This window comes from Saccopteryx bilineata, chromosome 3, assembly GCF_036850765.1.
Source record: "Saccopteryx bilineata isolate mSacBil1 chromosome 3, mSacBil1_pri_phased_curated, whole genome shotgun sequence".
NCBI lineage: Eukaryota > Metazoa > Chordata > Mammalia > Chiroptera > Emballonuridae > Saccopteryx > Saccopteryx bilineata.
In genome coordinates, this window is record NC_089492.1 from 28,230,048 (window position 1) to 28,253,885 (window position 23,838).

General features: G+C 36.0%; 1 protein-coding gene across 4 annotated transcripts in view; it reads left to right on the forward strand.

The window, feature by feature from the left end:
- ANGPT1 (angiopoietin 1) overlaps positions 1-23,838 on the forward strand; it is a 289,496-nt gene that overhangs the window by 194,695 nt on the left and 70,963 nt on the right. For 3 of the 4 annotated variants that reach the window (XM_066265817.1, XM_066265819.1, XM_066265820.1), the window contains one exon: positions 10,731-10,963. In XM_066265817.1, coding sequence (XP_066121914.1) covers positions 10,731-10,963 — 233 coding nt within the window. The remainder of the gene's footprint in view (positions 1-10,730; positions 10,964-23,838) is intronic. The other variant, XM_066265818.1, reaches the window with a different exon arrangement.

The following is a 23,838-nucleotide window of genomic DNA, read 5'->3' on the forward strand; positions in this document are numbered from 1 at the left end:
CTTGCACATAGGGGTTTACGATGACCATAGTATGATATATAATTGTCAACTTTTATTAGATTCCCCCAATATGTTTCATGCCACTCCTGCTCAGAACAATAGAAAGGAGAGGTGAACAGGTAAATATGTCATAATGCAAATTCCTTCAGCTGAACCAAATACATAAATGGATCTTTTGGTCTAAAAGTTTGATCAACTGACTAGATTTTTTTTTGGTTTTGTTTTGTTTTGTTTTTTGTATTTTTCTGAAGCTGGAAACGGGGAGAGACAGTCGGACAGACTCCCGCATGCGCCCGACCGGGATCCACCCGGCTCGCCCACCAGGGGCCACCGCTCTGCCCACCAGGGGGCGATGCTCTGCCCCTCCGGGGTGTCGCTCTGCCTTGACCAGAGCCACTCTAGTGCCTGGGGCAGAGGCCAAGGAGCCATCCCCAGCGCCCGGGCCATCTTTGCTCCAATGGAGCCTCGGCTGCGGGAGGGGAAGAGAGAGACAGAGAGGAAAGAAGGGGTGGATGAGAAGCAAATGGGCGCTTCTCCTATGTGCCCTGGCCTGGAATTGTACCCGGGTCCCCCGCATGCCAGGCCGACGCTCTACCGCTGAGCCAACCGGCCAGGGCCAACTGAATAGGTTTTAAGGCACCTGCTCATCTCTAACTTAACCCCAACATTCTCCAATGTAGGAGCACAGCCAGGTGAAAAAATATTCCAGAAGAAATTCTTCTGTAGGGTATACAGGAAGAGAAATCAACATTCCTCGTATACAAAGAAGGAGCACTTAGATTTTCTTAAAACTTGCATTGAATATGGAGAGTAAAAATTAGGGAAATCTTTAGGAAGACCACCCAGAAGAAGTAAAACTATACGTGTGATGGTCATCCCAACATAGTTTTAACAAAACTATCTGCTGCCTAGCTATAGAATATCAGGCAAACATCTGTGCCAGGTGTGTGCTTTATACTATGTTAATCCTCCAACTAACTTTTCAAAATACTTATTATTATTTTCATTTTATATATAAAGAAATAGAACTTTACAGAGGTCAAGTAACTTGTCTACTACCAAACAGCTAGTGTATGACAATGCTAGGGTTCAAGTGCATGGTGAGTTTCTGTCTTAATTATTATGAAAATTATTTTTCCAACATGATGCAGCCTCAATAATAATTGATGTGGTTGTCATGTTTTCCTTTTAAAACAAACAAATATAAATTTAAGGAAGGGAGTAGGCCAGTAGTTTTTTGCCTATTCCTGTACAGATCATTATTTATTCCTTCTAATACTGGAATAGGAAATATAAACTATTTATTTTACCTTGGGAATTCATTGAACTTCTTTGACAAGCCTCATCTATCTTCTAGCTGGAGTTTATGAGAAGTTATTATATTTATTAATTGTAAGTGATTAAAGTGTGTATAATTTCAAGATACTAAATTATACCTTATAAATAAAGCACTGTAAGGCACAGTAAAATACTGATTTTTAGTATGTAATATGACCAAAGGAAAAAAAGTTAAATCATAGTCTTATTAGTAATTAAAGCTACCTCCCATTTGATAATTTCTGTACAAAGTACTAAAGATAAATCTTTTTAACTTCTAGCATCAAATTAGGTTGTATTATGTTAGTTGTATATAGAAGAGATCAAGAAAAAGTATTTGAATTGATGCTACTCTATTCTATACATTATAAATGGAACACTTACAGACTCTGATAGAATATAACATTTTTTCTCCTCACGTTTTTAAAAATGAATTTAATCCATATAACTTTTTATTTCATTTAAATTTTGTTAACCTTAGGGTAACCAAATAATGAATGCTCATGCTGTCAATGCCATCTCCTAAATATTTTTCCAATTTATTCTGTTTTTTCTATTTCCACTGACTACATCTTAGGTCAAACTCCTGTTAATTCTTGTTTTAGCCTTTTCAGTGACCTATGTGCCTTCAAGTTTAATGCCTCTCAAACCTATCACCCAGTACTCTGCCATAGCCTTCTTTTAGAATGCAGGTCAGATTACTTCCCTTTTGTTTAGGTACCCCACAGGCTAATGCTAATTCCACCCAATTTTTAAATCTCTGAGCAGCACCTGCCCAACCCCTACTGATTCTTTGTAGTGACTGAAGAAAGCTTATGTCCTTTGGCGTGGAACATAGTCCATGGTCACTATAATCCTAATTTTATAGCCTTCCTTCCACAGACCTTCTTAAATTTTATAAAGTGTGGTCTGATAACTAAGCACATGAACTCTGAGACCAGACTGCCTGAATTTCACTTTTTTTGATCCTGTCAAAAGCAACTCTGCCGCATATTATTTGTGTGACTTTGAATAAGTTCTTTAACTCTTTGTACTTGAGTTTCCTAATTAGTAACATAGGGATGATGAAAATAGTAGTGCATGGTGTTGAGGAGAGGTTGAGGTCATATATATGGAAGTTAACATGCCTGACACACAGGAAGTGCAGAACTGTGCTGGTTGTTAGTGTCACACTGAAGGTCTGATGTTAGTACAGACATATTTAATGTGTGACTTACCTGGAATGCTCTGTAGTTATTTATTCAACTCACAAATTTCTGCCCACCTTTAAGACTCTCATGTTACCCCATCCAAGAACCCTTCTCGGACTCAGCCAAGTAGACTTACTCATTACAACTTATATGATAACACTGTAGCTTGCTTTTTCCCAATTATTTCACTTACACCATCACATTATAATATGTGTGTATGCACATATTTATTTATCTCTCTGCTGCTGGGGTGTGAATTTCTGGAGCACAGAGACTATGGTTTATTTATCTTTGTCTTCACACTCTTAGGCATATTTCTCTATAGATAGCACATATAGTATTAAATGCTTTTTGAATTTTGAATGAATGATGAACTGGTAAATGTCCCAACAAGAGTCATTTTCTATGTACAAATACATACACACACAGCTGAAAAATATTTTTTATAATAAATAAAATTTTTATTAATTTTAATGGGGTGACATCAATAAATCAGGGTACATATATTCAAAGAAAACATGTCCAGGTTATCTTGTCATTCAATTCTGTTGCATACCCATCACCCAAAGTCAGATGGTCCTCTGTCACCTTCTATCTAGTTTTCTTTGTGTCCCTCCCCCTCTCCCTCCCCCTTTTCCTCCCCCCCCCCATACTACCACACTCTTGTCTATGACTCTTAGTCTCGTTTTTATGTCCCACCAATGTATGGAATCCTGCAGTTCTTGTTTTTTTCTGATTTATTTATTTTACTCTGTATAATGGTATCAAGATCACACCATTTTGTCGTAAGTGATCCAATGTCATCATTTCTTATGGCTGAATAGTATACCATGGTGTATATGTGCCACATCTTCTTTATCCAGTCTTCTATTTTTTTTTTACAGTGATTAAAGCCTTTAAGCAAACTCTTGGCCAATACAGCAAGAATCCATAAAAGAGTAGTGTCCTTAACATGTTCACCAAGTCCGAGTTGGCACCAACACGATTCCAAATCCCTGCAAATGCAACCCAACCCCAGTTCAGTCCATTAGGAGCTATCACAAGGAGCAGGAGTCCAGGAAAAGTCCACATCCAGGAAAAGTCTGCATGGCACTGGAATTGTTGTCACAATTCTATACTTTGCAAGTCACATTCAAGTCCCAATGACCGCTGCTTCTAGCTGGTAATGATTCAGGTAGACTGGAAAAGCCATCTGCAGCATGTGTAGAGATGGAGCTTCTGTTCTCCTCTGCCTGGAGAGATGAGACCAGGGTGCTTTCCCCTGGAGCTCTGTGACTGTGGCTTGGTAAAGAGAACCTTGGAATACACTAAGCTGGGTGACAAAGGTAGATTCATAATAGAAGTTGGCAAAAGGGGGAAAGAGAGCTCTAAATTAGGAGTAGGTCCCAGCCTGAAATATGCGTGGGGCATTGAGGTAGGAGGAATAAAGGTAACACTATATATTAAACAAAGCAGCAGAAAATAGGACTATCAACACCCACAACAGAGTTCTTTGAGGGAAGAATAAAAAATCTGACTATTCAGGCAAGACATAGTTAAGTGGCCCTTGTGCAAATGAGATCAGTTTACCTGCTTCTTGGAAGAAATACCCTAGGCTCGTCCACAGTGTCGTAGATGGGGCCGACGGCCCTGGGCCCCTTCAGCCTTCAGTGGCAAACCCCAGCATTCTGGGCAAGGTTAGGTCATAGGTGGCTGGAACAGGGCTGGAAGAGACTGAACCCTCCCTTAGAGGAGCGAGGGGGAAGCCTGCCTTCCAGTGTCCCTGTTTCTTCCCAGCAGAGGCATGTAAGTCTGCCAGGCTTTAGCTCAATGACCTTCCTTTCTACTATGAAAAATATTTTTTAATGAAAAACACAAATCACATAGTTTACAATAAATATCATAAATATAATAATTGTTCTTAACATAGATAAAATGTAGAGGCATTTTAACCACTATTCTGCATCCCCAAGAGCCCATTGCATGGCACCTAAAATTATCAGTCCTCCTTTTAAGGTTCAGTGATTCAGCCCAATTCTTAAACCTCTAAAGAGCATCTTCCCAGACTATCCTAGATTCATGACTGCTTAACACATCTCTCTGTTTAGTAAAAAAAGTAGCACAAACTTGATCTAAACATTAAATTATATGGAAGCGTAAGAATTGAAAGTCGAAGTTTCCTTAATTTCATATCCTTCTCCACTGCCACCACCCTCTTCAAAGAATCAACAGATATATAGTTTGGTTTTATTTCTTTCAGACTTTTTCTATGGATATTAAGATATGCATAAGTATATACAGTGTGCATATTTATGTGTGTTTTCACAGACACATACCCCTATAAAATTGCACACCTACACAAGTACATGTTTATATGATGTATGTGTATAGATTATAACTAATTTTTAAGTGTTGGATTTCTTTCTACTTCATCTCAATTTATCATGGCTGTAATACACATGTAACAGATGTACAGATATACTTCATTCGTTGCTATATATGTACTGTAATTTTACCTTCTTCTCAAGTGTGCATGGGCTTTCCGATTTCCCCAAACCTTGCTAGCCATTTTATTAATCTTGTCTACCTGAGAGATTAGCTTGTGCATCTTTTCACATTTAAGATTGTTTGCATTTCTTTCTCTGTGACTAGTCTTATCTTTGCTTTATTAACTCACATGAGATCTTTAATGAATATCAAAAGTTTTCATGTATATTGCAATAATTTCTATAATCTGCCATTTATTGTCTAATCTATTTTTATAGAAATATTACATTTTTATGTTATAAAGTGTATCTTCTCTTTTTTTTCTTGGTGTCTGGCTTCTACAACATATTTAGCTTATTCTTACTTACCTCAAACTTTAAAACATTTGCTTATCAATGTTTACTTATTGTGATCTGTACTGTGTTCTTATTTGAATTAGAAAAATATTTAATTCATATTTTGAGAGAAAATATATTTTGTACAAGTGTAAACTTAAAAGTATACATTTATCCTGAACTTATTACGTTCTTGTTTGAATGGGAGAAAAAAAATCACTTTTTAAATTCCATAATTGCAACACAAGTTGACACTTTGCATATTAAAAATAAAATTTAAAAATTGAAACATCTGTAAGTAGGTTCAGACTGATAAGAGAAGATTTCTGTATTTTTAACATCTTCCTCCATGTTTAAAAGATATATTTATACACACAGAGTTTAGGCAACTGTCACCGCTGTGAATTCATTGGCTGCTATGTTAAGAACTCTATTGTGGGAAACAATTTGAAAGGGAAAGCTTTTTCTGTGAAAGCTTCAAGATGTGTTCAATGACTTGAAATATTTCCAGTAAGATATGTTAAAGGAGGCAGGCTGTGGAAAAGAAGGGGAAAAGTTAACCAAAAACTTTAAATAAGGCTTTGTATATACTCAGTTAGAACCTTTTGCTGAGGTTCAAGACCTGGATTATTTTGTTTATTTTATTCTTCATTAAAGAGCACCTCTGCCTTACACTAGAAATTAAGTGCCAAAATTCTATATATGTCTCTTCTCAAAGTGTTTCCAGAAAGATGGGAAACAGGAAGTACTGAGAATCCTGTGAGAAACTCTCTTTGGGTTTCTTTCTCAATTTATATATTCAGATGTAAATGCACAGTTTCTTAAATTGTTGTTCCATGGAAGACTGATTCTAAAAAATGCATCTTAATAAAAACTGTTTATTTAATCTAGGCTTCTCAGAAACTTGACAATGGAGCTCTTAACTAACAAAAACACTGAAAGTACCTTCGAAGCAGTGAACTAGAGTTTGGAATCAGCATTCAGGTTTTGGATTATGCATATAATAAACCTAAACGTTTTGCTAATGGCCATCATCACGAAAAATATGCCTACTTTGCTTATCTAATTTTGGAACACTATAGCTGTAATGTCCTTCATATCTATGTTTACATTTAGAGGTTTCTTTCACCTATTCAGGTGGCCGGCCTCTCCCAAATGACCTGAAAAGGGAAAATGTAAGAGAACTAATAAAAGGCTTCAGGATAAAATGGGATATGATCAATATATTGAGTAATAAAATTAAATTTAATGATAAAGATGTTAAGGCAGAGTGCTTAAGAAAATATCCGTTGATATTAAAAAGAAAGCCTGACATGGCTCAGACGTTTGCTTTTTATACATGTAAAAAGATGGATGGGTTGAAATACTGTGAAAGACAAACGACCCAAATCACCAGATGGAGAAGAGCAAATACAAAGGAGATGATATAAAGCGATGCCTTAATGTCTCATAAAATATAAATAGTGGAAATAAGTAGAAATTACATTATCCTAAATCTAAGAAATGAGACTCTTACACTAGTTTTTATAGCAGTGGGCTATTGTGGGCAGATTTCTATTTAGTTTGACGCTTTTTATTTTGATTCTGATACAATATGTATGTAGCTTTGGACATGATACTTAGATTCTTACCTGTAAACTTGGGGCTTATATTACCTACTCAGTCTATGTCACTATAGTGCTTTAAAAATCAAAGGAGGAAAGAGTATTAAAATACTACACAACTATAATGGTATATTACAACAATGTAATTAATAAGCAGAGATAGCATATAAATTTTTCTGGCAAGAAATTTTTACTTCAAACCAGTTTGGAAATAGTGGAGACGAAGGGCTAACTTCCCAAGTATATAATAACCAATGGATGAGAAGTATCAGAGAAAAGAGAATCATTTTTTGGAAGCCAGATAAGAAGAGAAGACGGAAGGGAGGGATGAGCAAGCAGTGTTGAAGAAAATGGGAGGGTCAAGAAGAGATCAGACCTGCCTGAAGAAGTCTAAAATGCTAACATTGATATAAAAGACTAGATATAGATATAGATGATATAGATATATAGATATATAGATATATTAGAGAATTTCTAGAGTACAAAAGTTATTAAAGGAATTTCAAGTGAAGAAATGAGATGAGAATATACCGGGAAGAGATAAATAATTGGTAAGACCTGTCATTTGGGAAACATTGTGACAGTTTTCCAATTTGGTTGTAGTTTCCATGCGTATTATTTTTATGTATATATTGCATTCCAGATTCTGTGAGATGTCTGTTATGCAGAGCAGGCTAACTTACTTGAGCAACTCCTTCCTTACATGAATATCTTAAGATAACAAGCTATGTTGATGTCTTTTTTTAAATATTGATGTCTTTTGGTACCTGGCAGCATGGTGCATTGAAGGTTATTTAGTGAATTATGAAAATTAATGTTCTTTTCAACATGCTAAGTGCATATTCCTTTTACTTAGAAAATGTAGGCATTTTCTTCTACAAACAAGTGTCCACAATTGTTTGCTTTGGCACCAGGACTTCTCTGATGAACTTTCTATTCATAGCTCATTCCAAATTGTCTCTGAAAAACAAAAGAAAATTCCTTTATTGACATCTCCTATAGGGGCCATCTGTATATGTCCTCCTGAACAACAACAAAAAATGCATCAAAAGTTGAAAGTGGTGGCCCTGGCCAGTTGGCTCAGTGGTAGAGCGTCGGCCTGGCATGCAGAAGTCCCGGGTTCAATTCCTGGCCAGGGCCCACAGGAGAGGCGCCCATCTGCTTCTCTACCCCTCCCCCTCTCCTTCCTCTCTGTCTCTCTCTTCCCCTCCCGCAGCCAAGGCTCCATTGGAGCAAAAGATGGCCCAGTCGCTGGGGATGGCTCCTTGGCCTCTGCCCCAGGCGCTAGAATGGCTCTGGTGGTGACAGAGTGACGCCCCTGATGGGCAGAGCATCGCCCCTGGTGGGCGTGGCAGGTGGATCCCGGTCGGGCGCATACAGGAGTCTGTCTGACTGCCTCCCCATTTCCAGCTTCAGAAAAATATATAAAAAAAAAAAAAAAAGTTGAAAGTGGAAAAACATTGATGCAAAATTTTATTTAAAAGTATTATGTCTGAAACAAATGTTTCTTATAGATGAGGGTTTCTCTCTAAAAATAAATTCTTAGCATAGGAATAATAGTGTCATTTTATATCTTACATAGCACTGAGAGAACTATTAGCACTTAGAAAGTAGTAATAAATACAAGGTATAACTATAGCATGTTATTTTCCAAATCACAATGTTAAGTACTATTTAGGAATACTGAAAGGCCAATAATCATTTTATTTCAGGAAGAAAATAGTAATTCAGAATTGTTATCTAGTATTATGTGACTATAGCACCCAAATTTTGATCTTTTCATTATTGTCATTTTAATAGTTAATTCTGAGGTTTTTTGGTAGCATACATAATTTCTGAACTTACAGGACAAATTTTTTATAAGTCAACTGACTCTGTATTATGTGCATCTTGTATCTTATCATTACCTTAAAAGAAACAAAAACAATGAAAAATTAAACAGAATGAATTAAGGCATAAATTATGGTTAATTCTCAGATCTCCAGTCCACATATTAAGAGGCACAAAGAAAATCTCTTCTGACATCCACAGAACTACACTAATTACTTCACCAGTGAGTGGGGTGAATTTTTTAACCAGTAGAGAAGATATTTTGTTTTGTTTGTTTTTTAACCACCAAGTTTTCCAGTGGTAAATTATTGACACAAAAATACAGTACTGAAAGACTCTGAATCGACCCTACTCCTTAGAGATACTTTCTTTGATCTTACTCTGACTGCCTTGCCTACATTTTTTATTTTCAAAGTATATTTTTTAAGATAATTAGCGATCATCACATTTTCCCCAAATCCCTGTACCTAAGATCTATCCAAATAGAATTTGCTTAAGGATCAGGTAGGGCAGAGCTCCTCTTCACTGTTGATGTCTTATGGAATGAAAGCAATTCAAACTGGGCCATTTTCTCATATTGCAGGAGTCAAAGAGCTGCCCTTACCAGGGCTCAATGTGAAATTTCCATATGTGGATCTAGGCATGGTACCAAAGTTGTAAATTAATAGGATCTTATAGTCAGAAGCACCCTGGTGTTTCTCAGTCTTGGTTCAAAAGGCAGCTCTCCTGCCATAGTCTGGGCCACATTCTCTTAGAGGACTTCTTTGCTAGCCAAGATCTAGAATGCCCACGAGCAGTTCTCTTCACACTTCGTAATCTACATAAACAATAATCAGATATTCTAGCTGTCTCCCAGTACATGGAGTTGGAAACTTTGGCTCTTCGAACATGCTTCATTTTGTAATTTAAAATATTAAATTTAAAACACTCCCTAGTGTCCTTTTTATGAAAACGTACAGAAAATGATTCAGTGCTATATTTCTCTAAGGTAAATTAAGTGTCCAGTCTGGTATGTTACATTTGAATAACACCTTGTAAACTAACGAGTGTTTGAACTTTCTGAAAACAAAACTGAGAGAACTGAATATGGCTTTCCTCTGGGGAATACTAGAGTACATTATACACTCCATATAATGTAAATGCTTTTTTTCAGTCAGTTGCAAGAGTACTTCTGCATTCACTGTCAGTTTTAATGTGCAGTCTGTAAGTGCTCTGAGAGAAGGAAGATTCTTGATTGAAGATTGCTTCACCTGAGCAAAGTATTAGAAATCCTTTTGTAAGACCATGCCACTAGCCTGTGGTCTTTCTTTTTTGAAGGATTTATGCAGTGATTTGGAAATTCGTGTGCTCTTAGGCCTCATTGTGAAGCTTAGGTTGAGAGACAAAGTAAGGTAATGGTTATGATAGCAGAGCAGGTATCAACAATCCCAAGAAACCTAATTCATTGTGATTTTACACAGCTTACTCTTTGGCCGTGAGGTTTCTGCATCAATATACTATTCCCTGACCCCACAGTACTACTGTGAAGTTTAATCATTGGTAATATTTTAAGAATCTCAAATGAGTGAAGCAAAGTAAATAAAAAATAGTTTTCGTGTTTTGTTCATACTTTTTTCTGCATATTTTCTATTTCTTATTAGACTTTTCCCCATTGTGGAAGTTAGCCAACAACTTGTCCAGGTTATAATTGTTTGGGTCCAAGTTAGCTACCCTGGATATAAGATATACCCCAGAATATAAATTATATTTAGGAAGCAAAATTTACTCTGACAAGGGGTCTAACAGTTCTTCATTTGAGATGTTATATATGTCACTTCTATTTTATATAAATTATATATATAGATATATATTCTGAGTCTCTCACAAAATAGTTCTACTGTGAAATATTTAATTAAAACATCAAACTTTAAATAAACTCAGGAACTAGTGAATCACAATTTATTTGTATAGCATTTTAAAAACTAAATCATATCTTTATTTCCTTGTAGTTTATTAGAACACAAACTCTTAGAATTGGAGGGAAAGCACAAGGAAGAGTTGGACACCTTAAAGGAAGAGAAGGAGACTCTCCAGGGCTTGGTGACTCGTCAAACGTATATAATCCAGGAACTAGGGAAACAGCTGAACAGAGCCACCACCAACAACAGTGTCCTTCAGAAGCAGCAGCTGGAGCTGACGGACACTGTGCATAACCTCGTCAACCTTTTCACTAAAGAAGGTGGTAAGAATTTCTTTCTTACTTTAGGGTGGTAAATATTTTATTTAATACGGAGCAAGTAAATATTCAAATTAACTTTCAATGTTGCATTGATTGCTATATGAAAACAAAAAAATATTTTATTTTTAGAAGCATCTTGAGAAGTTTTCAATGACAACTTTTTCATATTTTTAACTTTAGAGCCTGTTTTTATAAGCTTGAATTTGTGAATTCACAATATTTTTCTAACAGAATCTTGTAGTTCTTTCTTCTTTCTTTCTTGATCTTTTTAGCCTTAGATGAAATTTATGACACTGTCACAGAAAATATTTGGTGTTATGGTGTTAGATACTTTTTTATATAGGACAGAAATTAGCCAATGGTAAAGATTAGTTTAGAATAACAAGGAGAGTTGCAAGAAGGTCCCCATTTTAAAAGTAATATTGTTTTTTTGTTTGTTTCTGTTTTTTGGATGGAAGAGGAAAACTTACCTCCAAAGAAAAGGAGATACAGTAGTTCCCTAAAACTATTATGAGGGGGAAAGAATTTTTGTTATTAAAAGTCTTTGTTTAGACTTTATTAAGACTTATTAAAACTCTATAAAGTCTGTATCACTAATGCTTAGTTCTTTGTGATAAAGACATAACCAGAGCATCTAGATACGTTTATTCTGGGCTATCTTTGTGACAGTGGAAATAGTTTTAATATCATTAGAATATCTGGAGCTATTTAATCTTGGAAATATTGGAGGCCTGTGTCTCTTTGGAAGATAATCATCCATCTGCCCATCTATCCACCTAGCAATTATTGTATCAGTACCTCTGTGTGTACTTATCCACTTCAAGCAGAACCTCTCCTTCGCCTCAGGAGAGCTCTTCAACATTTGGAGTGTAAGGTCATCTTCTGTAGTTTTGCTTGTTTATCAGCCTTTCTCTGAGTGAAGATGGAATGGTAAATGGTGATGAGTGAGAGAGAACACCACTTACATCTGAAAGATATGATTGTTATAACTTCATGTAATGGTTTAGTGTGCACATGCACTAGACATAAAGTGAAGGATCCTTTAATTTAAGAGTGGAATTTAACTATATAAATAAATTAGCTCAATTTCATTCCTTCATGTATAGAGTTGTATGCAGAGGATAACTTTATATTAATATAAAATATCTTATTTTAAGGACATTTTATATTTCTCTATTATACTTAATTATCTTGAGTTATATCTCCATTAGATAGTCAAAACAAGCCCATCATATTATATTTTCTATAAAGAATATATTTTTAAACAGTGAGTTCCCAGTGCTCCATTTGGGTGTGCTCAGAAATGGGACTGGGAAGGGAAAAACCTGCTAATCAGTCAGAGCCTGCCAAAACCTTGAGTTAGAGTCCACTGGAAAGAGAGCATGGTAGGATTCTGCCAGAGTATTTTAATAGAGCTCATGAGTATTTAGAAATTAAGTATTAATATAAGACATATCTATTCTCATATTGAACTGAATACATTTGGGGAAAGATTGAAAACATATTTTTCTTATCATCCACAGACTTAAAGCACATGGAATTAAGTAGTTCTGTTTTTTCATGATGTCAGAAATATCAAGCAATGGTGATTCTCACAGAGCTCATATGTCTGCCTACTTACCATAATTTCACTTCTTCTCTGTGTATTTATCTAATAAATGTATCTTTAAACTTTTAGATGTTGAGGGTGACTTCAAAATTAAAATTCCTGGCTCAGATTGGAGTTTGGATGCAACACCAAGCAACCAAACATCTGTTCAATTCAAGAACCATTTGTTGAGCAATTATGATGGCATTTCCAATAGATATTACCCATTACACTCACTCAGTGTATGGAAAGAAGAACTGTGTCTATTCTATAATATAACATATTACAAAATAATAATAGTAGAGACAAAAATTTTCTAATACTCTGGCCTCTAAATACTTATTTCCTTTTTAATGACACCATCCTAAAATGAATTCTGATGAACTACAGGGCATATAATCCTAATTTAAGACTATTGCCCTATTTTCCAATGAGTTCTTACATAATTATAGATTTTATTTGCTTCTTGTTAACCTTTTTTTCTTTAATCCTACCCTTAGGTATTCTAGCTAAATATTTGGTAATTTAAAAACTCATAAGAGACACAAAACTGGAAAATGCCTCTCTCTAAGGTTTCTACCAAGATTTAAATTCTCAGTATATCTTTATTTTCATTGGCACCATTGTCTTTAGTTATGGTAAATTTAATTTTTTTAATGACCAATAGCATAATACTGGTTAAGTATCACTTATGAAAATTAACTTTTATGTCATTCTAATTCTAAAACACATAATTAAAATGTTTCCTTACTTTTATGACCAAAAATTTATTTATCAAATAGATTTATTAATTTATTAAAATATTATATGTAAATGTTTTAGTTTTAAATTTAAATATATGTAAAGTATGCCTAAGTCAATGCATCACAATAAATACATCAATTTTCCAAGATATTTATTTTAAAATATCAAAGAGTAGTTTTCTGAAAATCTTTCCAAAAATATCGTGAAGTGTATTTTAATCCAAAAAGCCAAAAATTTTCATTGAACCTAAGGGTCCTCTAGTTCCAACTTGACTCAGTTATTTATGGAGACAGCCTGAGTGTAATACAAGGCAAGGGGGGATTTCCTGACTAGTTTAACCTTTATGAAGCTGTTTCATTATTCATAAAGTCAGGAAAATTGGTGTACTTTACAGTGATATGATTCAATTAAACACTAATTTATTAAGTACTATGTATAAGTAATATTTTTATGGAAAATATTTGAATACAATGCTTTAGAATGTCTGACTGTTGTCATCCAAACACCTTCTTTTAGTTTTAGTTTTCTTATCTCTAAAATGGGATCATAAAATACATAACTAGTACATTTGTAGTAAGAGTTAAAAGAGGTTTGTATAAATACTGTCTATCCATAATAGTGCCTCTCTATAGTAAAATTATGTGCTGCATAATGATGTTTCAGTTAACAATAGATCACATATATGACTGTGGTCATATATGATTATAATGGAGCTGAAAATTTTTTATTGCCTAGTGATTCTGTAGCCATTGCAATGTCATAGGACAACATGTTAGTCATATGTTTGTGGTGATCATGGTATAAAGAAACCAAGTGGTCAGCTAAAGTATATCACATACAATTATGTACACTACACTACTGGTTTATGTATTAACTATACTATATTTTTATCATTATTTTAGAGTGTACTCTCTCTACTTATAAAAATACATTTGCTGTAAAACAGTATGTCATGTTATGCTGACAGCAGCCTTACACATCTCCTATTTATGGTTTCTTGATTAGATCATTTTCTTTGTGCTTGATTTAATCACATGTTGTATTGTTCATCATAACCTCTAAGCATACAACATCCACTGCTAAGAGGCCATATCGATTGATTGACAGAGAAATGAAAAGAATAGCGCAGAGGACTACCAAAGTGGAGAATCAGTGATGGCTAATCTCACCAATCAGGCATTCTATTCCACCATACCTGCCATCTTGAAGAACAAGAATAAAGTGGTGGAAGCTCTCAAAGGATGTGCTTCATTGAAGTGAACAACACTAACAAAAATTCAAAAAGGGCCAATAAGAGACATGGAGAAGTTTCGGCCCTGGCCGGTTGGCTCAGTGGTAGAGCGTCGGCCTGGCGTGCAGAAGTCCCGGGTTCCATTCCCGGCCAGGGCACACAGGAGAAGCGCCCATCTGCTTCTCCACCCCTCCCCCACTCCTTCCTCTCTGTCTCTCTCTTCTCCTCCTGCAGCGAGGCTTCAATGGAGCAAAAGATGGCCTGGGCGCTGGGGATGGCTCCTTGGCCTCTGCCCCAGGCGCTAGAGTGCCTCTAGTCGCAAAAGAGCGACGCCCGGGAGGAACAGAGCATCGCCCCCTGGTGGGCAGAGTGTTGCCCCCTGGTGGGCATGTCGGGTGGATCCCAGTCGGGCGCATGCGGGAATCTGACTGTCTCTCCCCGTTTCCAGCTTCAGAAAAATACAAAAAAAAAAAAAAAAAGAGAGACATGGAGAAGTTTCTAATGACCTGTATTAAAGACCAGCCATAGAAGTATATCTCTTTAAGCCAATGCAAAAAGAAAAAAATTATCAAAAGTAAAGGCTAGGTCTGACTATAATGCTGAATGTACTGCTAACTCTAGGAAGTTTAAACTATTTAAGAATCATTATTTATTATATAATGGCAAGAGAGTGGTGAGTCTGTGAGTGCCTGCATGAAAGCAGCTGCAGAATATTTGGAAACTCTAAATAAGTTGACTGGAGGAAAATTACTTGTCAGAGCAAATATGCAATATGGATGAAAATTTCCTATTCTGAAAATAAATGTAAAAGGACTTTTATTTATAATGAGGCCAAACCAATGCCAACTTTCAAGGCTTTTGAGGACATGATAACAGTCTTACTTGGGAGCAATGTTACAGACCACAAATTAACACCTTCTGTGATCAGGCAGAAGCCCAAGCCCTTCAAGCATATCAGTCTGTACACATTGGCATTTTACCACGGAGGGATAAGGAGTCACAGATGACCCAGTTCCTCTTCCAAGATGTTCTCCTCAATGGCTATGCCAGTGTAATGGAGAAGTACTCCTTATAGAATAACATACTTTTCAAGGTTGTGCTTATTATTTATATTTCCAGACATTTTCCCTTTAGTGAGGATTTTTATCCTAATATTAAAGTGGGGTTTTTATTCCTCTAAATATCACTTCTTTGATCCAACCAATGGGTCAAGGAGTTATAACAGCCTCTAAAGAGAACCTTTGGCCAGGTTACTGATGAACCTGAGAAGACACTGATGCCACTGTGAAAGGATGACTATATCTAGGACAGTATCCAAAAACTCGCTTGAGTTTGGGGTAATGTCACCAATAAGTATATGAATGGCATCTGGAAGAAGATACTCAAAAGGCTCATCCATGACTTGAAAGGATTTGCCTTGGATGGGAAGGTTGCAAAAATCAATAAGACAGGTTGAAATGGCAAACACTTTATCCAGGGTGTGGATGAGGGTGACATGAGGATCTCCTAGAGGTGGCTTCTGGGGAATTGGCTAATGAAAAGTTGTTAAAACAGGAACAGAAATGCAAAGGCTGAAGAAGAGGCAAGAGAAAAAGAAAACTGCAAAAGAAGAGAAGGAACCCCAAGAAAATTTACAGTGAAATGTTTAACAGAAATCTTTGCAGACCTCAACAAGCTTCTTTAAAAGTTTGAAAAAAATGGTCTCCAACACTGAAATGTTTTTATTAATAGAGAGGAATGTTCATGGTACATCATTTGTTCACAGGCAATCTGTGGTGAAAAAATGAAACAAATCAAGCAAACCACCATAGACATATTTTTAAAAAAGAGTGTCACCTTCTATAGGTCCTTCAGTAGGTATTCTAGAAGAAGGCATTGTGATTATAGGAGTTGACAGATCTATGCATGTTATTGACCACTGCAGACCTTCCAGTGAGACAAAATGTGGAGGTAAAAGACAGGAAGTGATATTGATGATCCTGACCATGTGTAGACCTAAGTGTACTGTGTCTTAGTTTTTAACAAAAAAGTTAAAAAATAAAAAAAACAAAAAACAAATTAAAACCCAACACTAAAAACAGAAAAAAGCTTATAGAATAAGAGTATAAAGAAAATATTTTTATACATCTGTGCAATGTGTTTGTGTTTTCAACTGTTGCTACGAGAGTTGAAAAGTTAAAAAAAATTTAAAAGTTTATAAGTAATAAAGTCATAGTTGGGCAAGGGAAACAAAAAAAATTAACAAATGGAATTACATCAAACTAAAAAGCTTTTGAATAGCAAAGGAAACCATCAACAAAATGAAAAGACAACCCACTGAATGAGAGAACATAATTGCCAATATATCAAATAAGGGGTTAGTATCCAAAATTTATAAAGAACTTATAAAACTCAACACCAAAAAAAATCCAATTAAAAAAATGGGTAAAAGACCTGAATAGACACTTTTTCAAAGAGAACATAGATAGCCAAAGACATATTAAAAGATTCTCAATGCCTCTAATTATCAGAGAAATGCAAATTAAGACCACAGTGAGATATCACCTCACTCTTGTAAACTGAGTGGCTATTATCAATATACCTACAGTTGGTGAGGATGTAGAAAAAAGATAACCCTAATGCAGATTGGTGCTACTATTATAGACGACAGTATGGAATTACCTCAAAAAAAAATAAATAAATATGGAACTGCCTTATGACCCAGCAATTCCACTTCTGGGAATTTATCTGAAGAAAGCCAAAACACTAATTTGAAAGAACATATGCACCCCTATGTTTGTCGCAGCACTTTGTACAATAGCCAAGATTTGGAAACAGCCCAAGTTTCCGTCAGTAGATGAGTGGATAAAATAGCAGTGGTACATTTACCCAATGGAATGCTCAGCCATAAAAAAGAAGGAAATCTTACCCTTTGCGACAGCGTGGAGTAGACCAGGAGAACATTATGCTAGGTGAAATAAACCAGTCAGAGAATGACAAGTACCATATGATTTCACTCGTATATGGACTCTAATGAGCAAAATAAACTAACAGGCAAAATGAGGCAGATTCATAGATAGAAAGCAAGTTGACCACTGTCAGGTAGGGGAGGAGGCTGTGTGAGAGGAATGGAGGTATTGAGCAAAAACCAGGGGGGAAAAGAAAGAAATTACGGGCATGAACATCAGTATGGTGATTGCCAAGAGGAAGCAGGTGGGGAGAGGTGGAGGAGGGTATAGGCAGCATAAACAGTGATTAAAAAGAGATTTGATTTGGGAGGGGGTGTTGAACATACAATACCGTATATAGAGATGTGTTACAGAAATGTACACCTGATACCTGTATAATTGTGTTAACCAGTGTCACCCCAATATATTAAATAAAAATAAAAAAATTATAGTAAGCTAAAGTTAATTTACTATTGAAAAGAGAAAAGTATTTTTTCATAAATTTAGTGTAGCATAAGTTACACTGTTTTTAAGGTGTATAGTAGTGTACAGTTATGTCCTAGGCCTTCACATTAATTCACCACTCACTGACTCATGCAGAACAACTTTCAATTACTCGTTTTATTTTTGGTAAGTGCTCTATTTAAAAGCTTTTAAACCATATTTTTACTGTACCTTTTTCTATGCTTAAATATGTATAGATACATGAATAATTAATATTGTGTTACAATTACCCATAGTAGTCAGTACAGTAACACACTGTACAGGCTTGTAGCCTAGCAACAATAGTCTATCCAGGGGTCCCTAAACTACAACCAAGGGCTGCATGTGGCCCCTGAGGCCATTTATCCGGCCCCCCAGCCACACTTCCAGAAGGGGCACCTCTTTCATTGGTGGTCAGTGAGAGGAGCACTGCATGTAGCGGCCCTCCAACGGTCTGAGGGACAATGAACTGGCCCCTTGTGTAAAAAGTTTGGGGACCCCTGGTACAATATAGACTAGGTGCTTAGTGGGCTACCATCTGGATCTGTGTAAATTTATTCTGATGCTTACACAACGACAAAATATCTTAAGGACACATTTCACAGAATGCATCCCCATCATTAAACAATGTATGACTAAATACTCAAAAATTTTTAGTTGTTCTTATTTTTATGCTTGCTAAAGTGCTTATAACTCACTAAACTTATATGATAAAAGCATTCCTAGGAAGTGTTGAGTAGAAATTTATCCTTACCCCAAACATTTATTTGGTCTAAGAACTATAACTCTATCTTTGCATGTGGGGAGTATTTTTGTTTTGTTTCACATAATTTTTCTTACCAAAACATCTATGTCATGAGAAACTTTTAAGATAAGTACAGTTAATATACACTTTTCCTGAAATAATTCACCAAATTTCTTCTTCTTGTTTCAGATGGACAATAGTGGTGTCTTAGGCAACAGTCATTTCAAACTGAATTTCATCCACTTTGTAAGACTTCGGGTAACACATTTATTTCTGTCTAACCTTTGACTGCCAACATTTGGTCAAATTTATTCTTAGGAACATTAACCACTAAAGAAATATTGCCTATTGCCCTCAATGTTACCATAGTGTCAAAGCTTAGCTGATTGCTTCATGCTTTTAGCAACTCACAATTAATGTGGGAATTAAATAGTTTACACTAATAATGACATGGAAACAAGGTTTGGACTTCTTTGGGGGAGAATAATGACTATCAAACATTCACCAGTCGCCTATGTTCAAAAGTTATTAAATCACCACACAAGACAAACATCGTATTATGTGATCACAAATGTAATCACTAACAGAGCATTTAAAAGGAAGAAAAACTTTTAAAAAGAAAGTGGTGGTCCTGACCAGTTGGCTCTGTGGATAGAGCATCGGCCCCGTGTGCAGATGTCCTGGGTTTTATCCCCAGTCCGGATACACATGAGAAGCGACTATCTGTTTCTCTTCTCCTCCCTTTTCCTCTTCTCCCTCTCTTCTCCTCTCACAGCCAGTGGCTCGGTTGGTTTAAGCATGGCCCCAGGAGCTGAGGCTAGCTCGGTTGATACAAGCATCGGCCTCAGACAGGGGCATGTGTGGGAGTTGTCTCCCTATCTCCCCTCCTCTCACTTAAAAAAAAAAAAAAAAGGAAAGAGGAAAAAAGAAAATGGAGTTTAGGCTCCATCATAAAATTATGTTGGCTGATTATCTTACTGTCCAAATCAGCATGGAGCATACTCCTGCTATACCAAGATATGATTCATAAATTTATCCATTCATTCAAAAAATTATTAAACAAAAAATGTCCTGTTTCAGATTTCCTCCTGGGAATAAGGATATTCAGACATTTTTATTTAACAACTATTTGCTGAGTTTCTATAATATACCAGATATGCTCAGAACACTGAGAAGAGAGAAAAAATATAATTCAGTCTTTGGTTTCAAGGAAACTGGAGTTTGATGGGGACAAAAACAGGGAAACAATAGTTATATTTTGCAACTGTTTGCCAGAGGTGAGGTCAGGGTGCCAGGGCACTAGCAAAACACACAGGAGGGATATTAAAATCATGGCAGAGACAAAAAATGAGGGCAGAATCTAGCACCTGCAGACTCTTCTTAAGGAATTTGTTAAATGCTAATCATAATTCAGACATTGTCTAAGCTTTGCGCTTTAGTTTAGTTTGTCTTCACAGCAACAGTATGAGGAAAATACTATGGTTAGTATAATTTTATAAATTTCACAGGGCACTTGAGTAGTTTGGCCAAGGTTGGACAGTTGAAAAAAAGTTGATCCAGTATTAAAACGGACAGGTTGGCTTTCATGGGAACATAATGACTAAGTCTTAAAATTGAAGAAAGCAGAGTATACTCAGAGCTCAAACAACATAGAAATTTGTCATGAGTTATGAGAGCAGGATGAGTGTTGAAGGGTACATAGCCTAAATCTCAGAATCATAGGCATGAAAACAGTGAAAGGTCAAGTTAGAGAGGTACACTGAGGGAGATCAAGGAAGCTACATTTTTCCCCTTTAATGTAATATAGTAATAGTCATTGTCAATACATCAGGATAATGGTGGCATTTGCATTGTAGAAAAATTGTGGGAAAGTTTACAAGCTGAAATCAGAGAGACCAGATGGGTGTTTTTGTCATAATTAAAATATTAACAAGTATTTATAGAGTATAAACTAATCTTCTGAACCCTTTGTATGTCTTAACTCATTTAATTCTAATAATAACTCTATAAGTGAAGGTGCTTTTGTTGACCTTATATAAGAGATAAGGAGACTAAGCACAGAGAGGTAAGTAATTTCTAGATATCACCACTGCCAGGAAGCTGAGGTAGTAACCCAGCGAGTATGGTTTTGGCATTCGTATATTAACCATCATATTATGATGAGGAAAAAAGGTGAAGTTGATGGGGAAGGAAGGTGGTTTTCATCAGATTCTCAAAAAGCTCTCCTCAGAGAGAAATAATGAGGTCAGGACCAAATGGGGCAAACAGAAAGGCAGGTGAGGGGGAATTTGTGAGTGAACAAGAATTGGAATCAATAAGAAATAATGACTTACTGGAGGCAGAGTTAAACATAATGTCCAAATTTTGGGTCTCAGTAACTGAGAGGAGGAGGATGGCATTACTTAAAATCAGCAACATGGGAAGAGAAACAAGTTTAAGGAAAAAAGATGAGTTTAGTTTGGGGTACACTGACTGAGGTAACTAGGACAATTAAAACTGTGAGGCAGAGCAACAGGAATCTGAAACTCAGGAGCAACATCTGGATGGCCATTTATACGTGTCCAGAGGAGATGAGTGGGAAAGCCATGCAGCAAAGGAAATCATTGAAGATGTGTATAACGCCATGACTTAATGTTTGGGGGCATTTATAGATCCATTTAAGAAACAGATAAAATCTAGCCTACCTCTCTTCCCCACCTAGTGCAAAAACCCATGTACAACTTTACATATAATTTCAGAGAATTGACACAGAAGATTATGGATCCATTTAAAAATAATAAGAAGGTAAAATCAAAGACAGGAAATTGAGCGTTCTTTAAGGGGCAGATAAAAAGTGACCAAGAAGAACATAGAGTCAGGGGGAAAAACTAGTAGTGAGCAGTTTTATGAGAGGGAAAAATGTTGTCATGAGAGGTCTGTTTTAGTGCAAATTAGCAGAAAGTCAAGTAAAAAAAACCAAAAACTGAGAACTGAGTTTTGGAACTGGGATGACTTTCTTTAGAGAGAGTTTGGTATAGTGTGTGGCTCAGTTGTGTAGGTCGAAGATTAGAATGTGTAGGAGGAAGTAAAAGCAGAAAATGGTGTCTATGCACAGCCCAGAAACTGGAATGTGAAAGGACAGATAACAGTTTTCACTAGGAAGGTACACATGCAGAGCGGACTAAAAGCAGCGGTGGGATTTAAATACTTCAACAACCGGTTCTCTGCCCTAATGACTGTTTTAAGTATAAAAAAAACAATATTCCGAAAGGTTGTTTCTTATTTCATGCATTTAATACTTAAATAAGAACAATAAAAGAGGTACACAAAACTAGATTGTGTTAAAAGAAAGAGTTTTAAAATATTGATGAGAAAATATTAAATAATACTCTTAAAATCTCTGGGGAATTCTGGGCATAACACAAAGTTGAAACAAATGACAGCTTGTCACCCCTGGTTGTTTGGCACTTTTTCTCTTTACGTTATATGTTTGTTTACTGAAGTAACAAATGAGAGGGAATTAAAACACAGTATTTCATCAAAGGTATGATGAGTTTTATGAAATGAATAAATAAATATTATAAGAATAGGTCTGTCAAATTATGTTAACCTGTGGGCGGAATGAATATTAATATGGGCACTTAGAATACACTGTTGGTCAGATGAACGTAAAAAAAAAGAGTAAGGAATGTAAATTTGTGATTTGTACATTGGGCAGCTGTCCAGGCACCCACTTTAGAGAGAACCCTGATTACAAGTGCCATTTTGACAACCAGTTTACCAAACTCAACAAATAATTAGGTATTGATTCTGCCGAACCGGTGCGAACAGCTGAATCCCACCAACTAAGAGTCTTGAAAATAAATGCTGAGACATGAGCATGCTTATATACTTCGGTCCCTATTGTGAAGTTCAAATTTCAAATCCTACGGAGCTTATCATGAAGTTCACTTAAAAAAAAACTTTCTCATGTCACCTGAAAGACATAATGACTGATAATACACATTTTTAAATGAGCTAAATTATTTGATTTAATGTCTTTCCCAGAGGCGGATTGCAGTGGTTTGGAACGTTTGATCATTATTTTCAGTCCTTCGGCCTTCTGAAAATGGGAAATGAGGCATTTGCTTCCTTCCCAGTGCCGAGGCGACGTTTGGCTCTGTTCTCAGAATAATTCTACCATCTGAAAGGAATTTACCTCCTGTGCAGTGTCTATTGAGTTTGTGAAGTAAATCATTCAGCCAGTGGATAAGATAGTTTGAACTCCTCCTGCAGTCCCTTGAGTTAAGAATGACTCTAAAAACATCACAAGCGATGGGAGGAAATTAAAAGTTTTTGAATGTCACTCATATAAACATTGATAAAAATAGAAAATACCATTTCCATTGACTGAGTATAAAATATTTGGTTTTTTATTGGCTCCATGTAATGCACAATTTAACACTAGGTAGAAAGAGAAAGGAAAATACAGGAAGTCATCTGCTGAACAAAACAGTGAGCACTTGTTCCCGTTTAATGAGGGAATGCTTTATCTTGACAGAAAATTATATGTCAAACATTTACAATTTCCTTAAAATGAACCACACTTTCTAGCACTTCCTTTCATAAAACCCAATGGCTTAAGGGGGAAAGTGACTGTTTATTTTTGGAAATGGTATATTTCTCCCTTTTGATGGAGCATGTTATCTGCTTTTCAAAAAGTTATAGTTTCTGAAGAAAAAAAATTGTGTGAATACTGAATAGCCAAACTAATGATAACAAAATAAAAAATAATACAGTCCTTGACCTCTCCCATGAACTATTTCTAAACCACATCTTTTGGGGGAGATGTGAAATTTTGTGGTTAATTCTCTTTTGGAATTAGAGTCTCAACTTCAGAAACTAGACAATCGGAAAAGGGATATCTCCTGGTTCCAGCTGGGCCTGGAACTCACAGGGTGAAAGGCCACCAAAAAGAGTGTTGCCTTGATGTTCCAACGTGACTCTGAGTAAACGCCACTCCTTCTCTTATGCTTTTGCGGCCTGGTTGTCTAAAGCAAAGAAGCACACAATGTTTTGAATAGAATTTCAACTAAGTAATTTCCTGGACTCATCCACACTCAAGTCAAATTCAACAGATATTTTCTAATCTGGAGATGTAATGGGACATTGGACATTAGTCACAGATAAGCTATGACACTT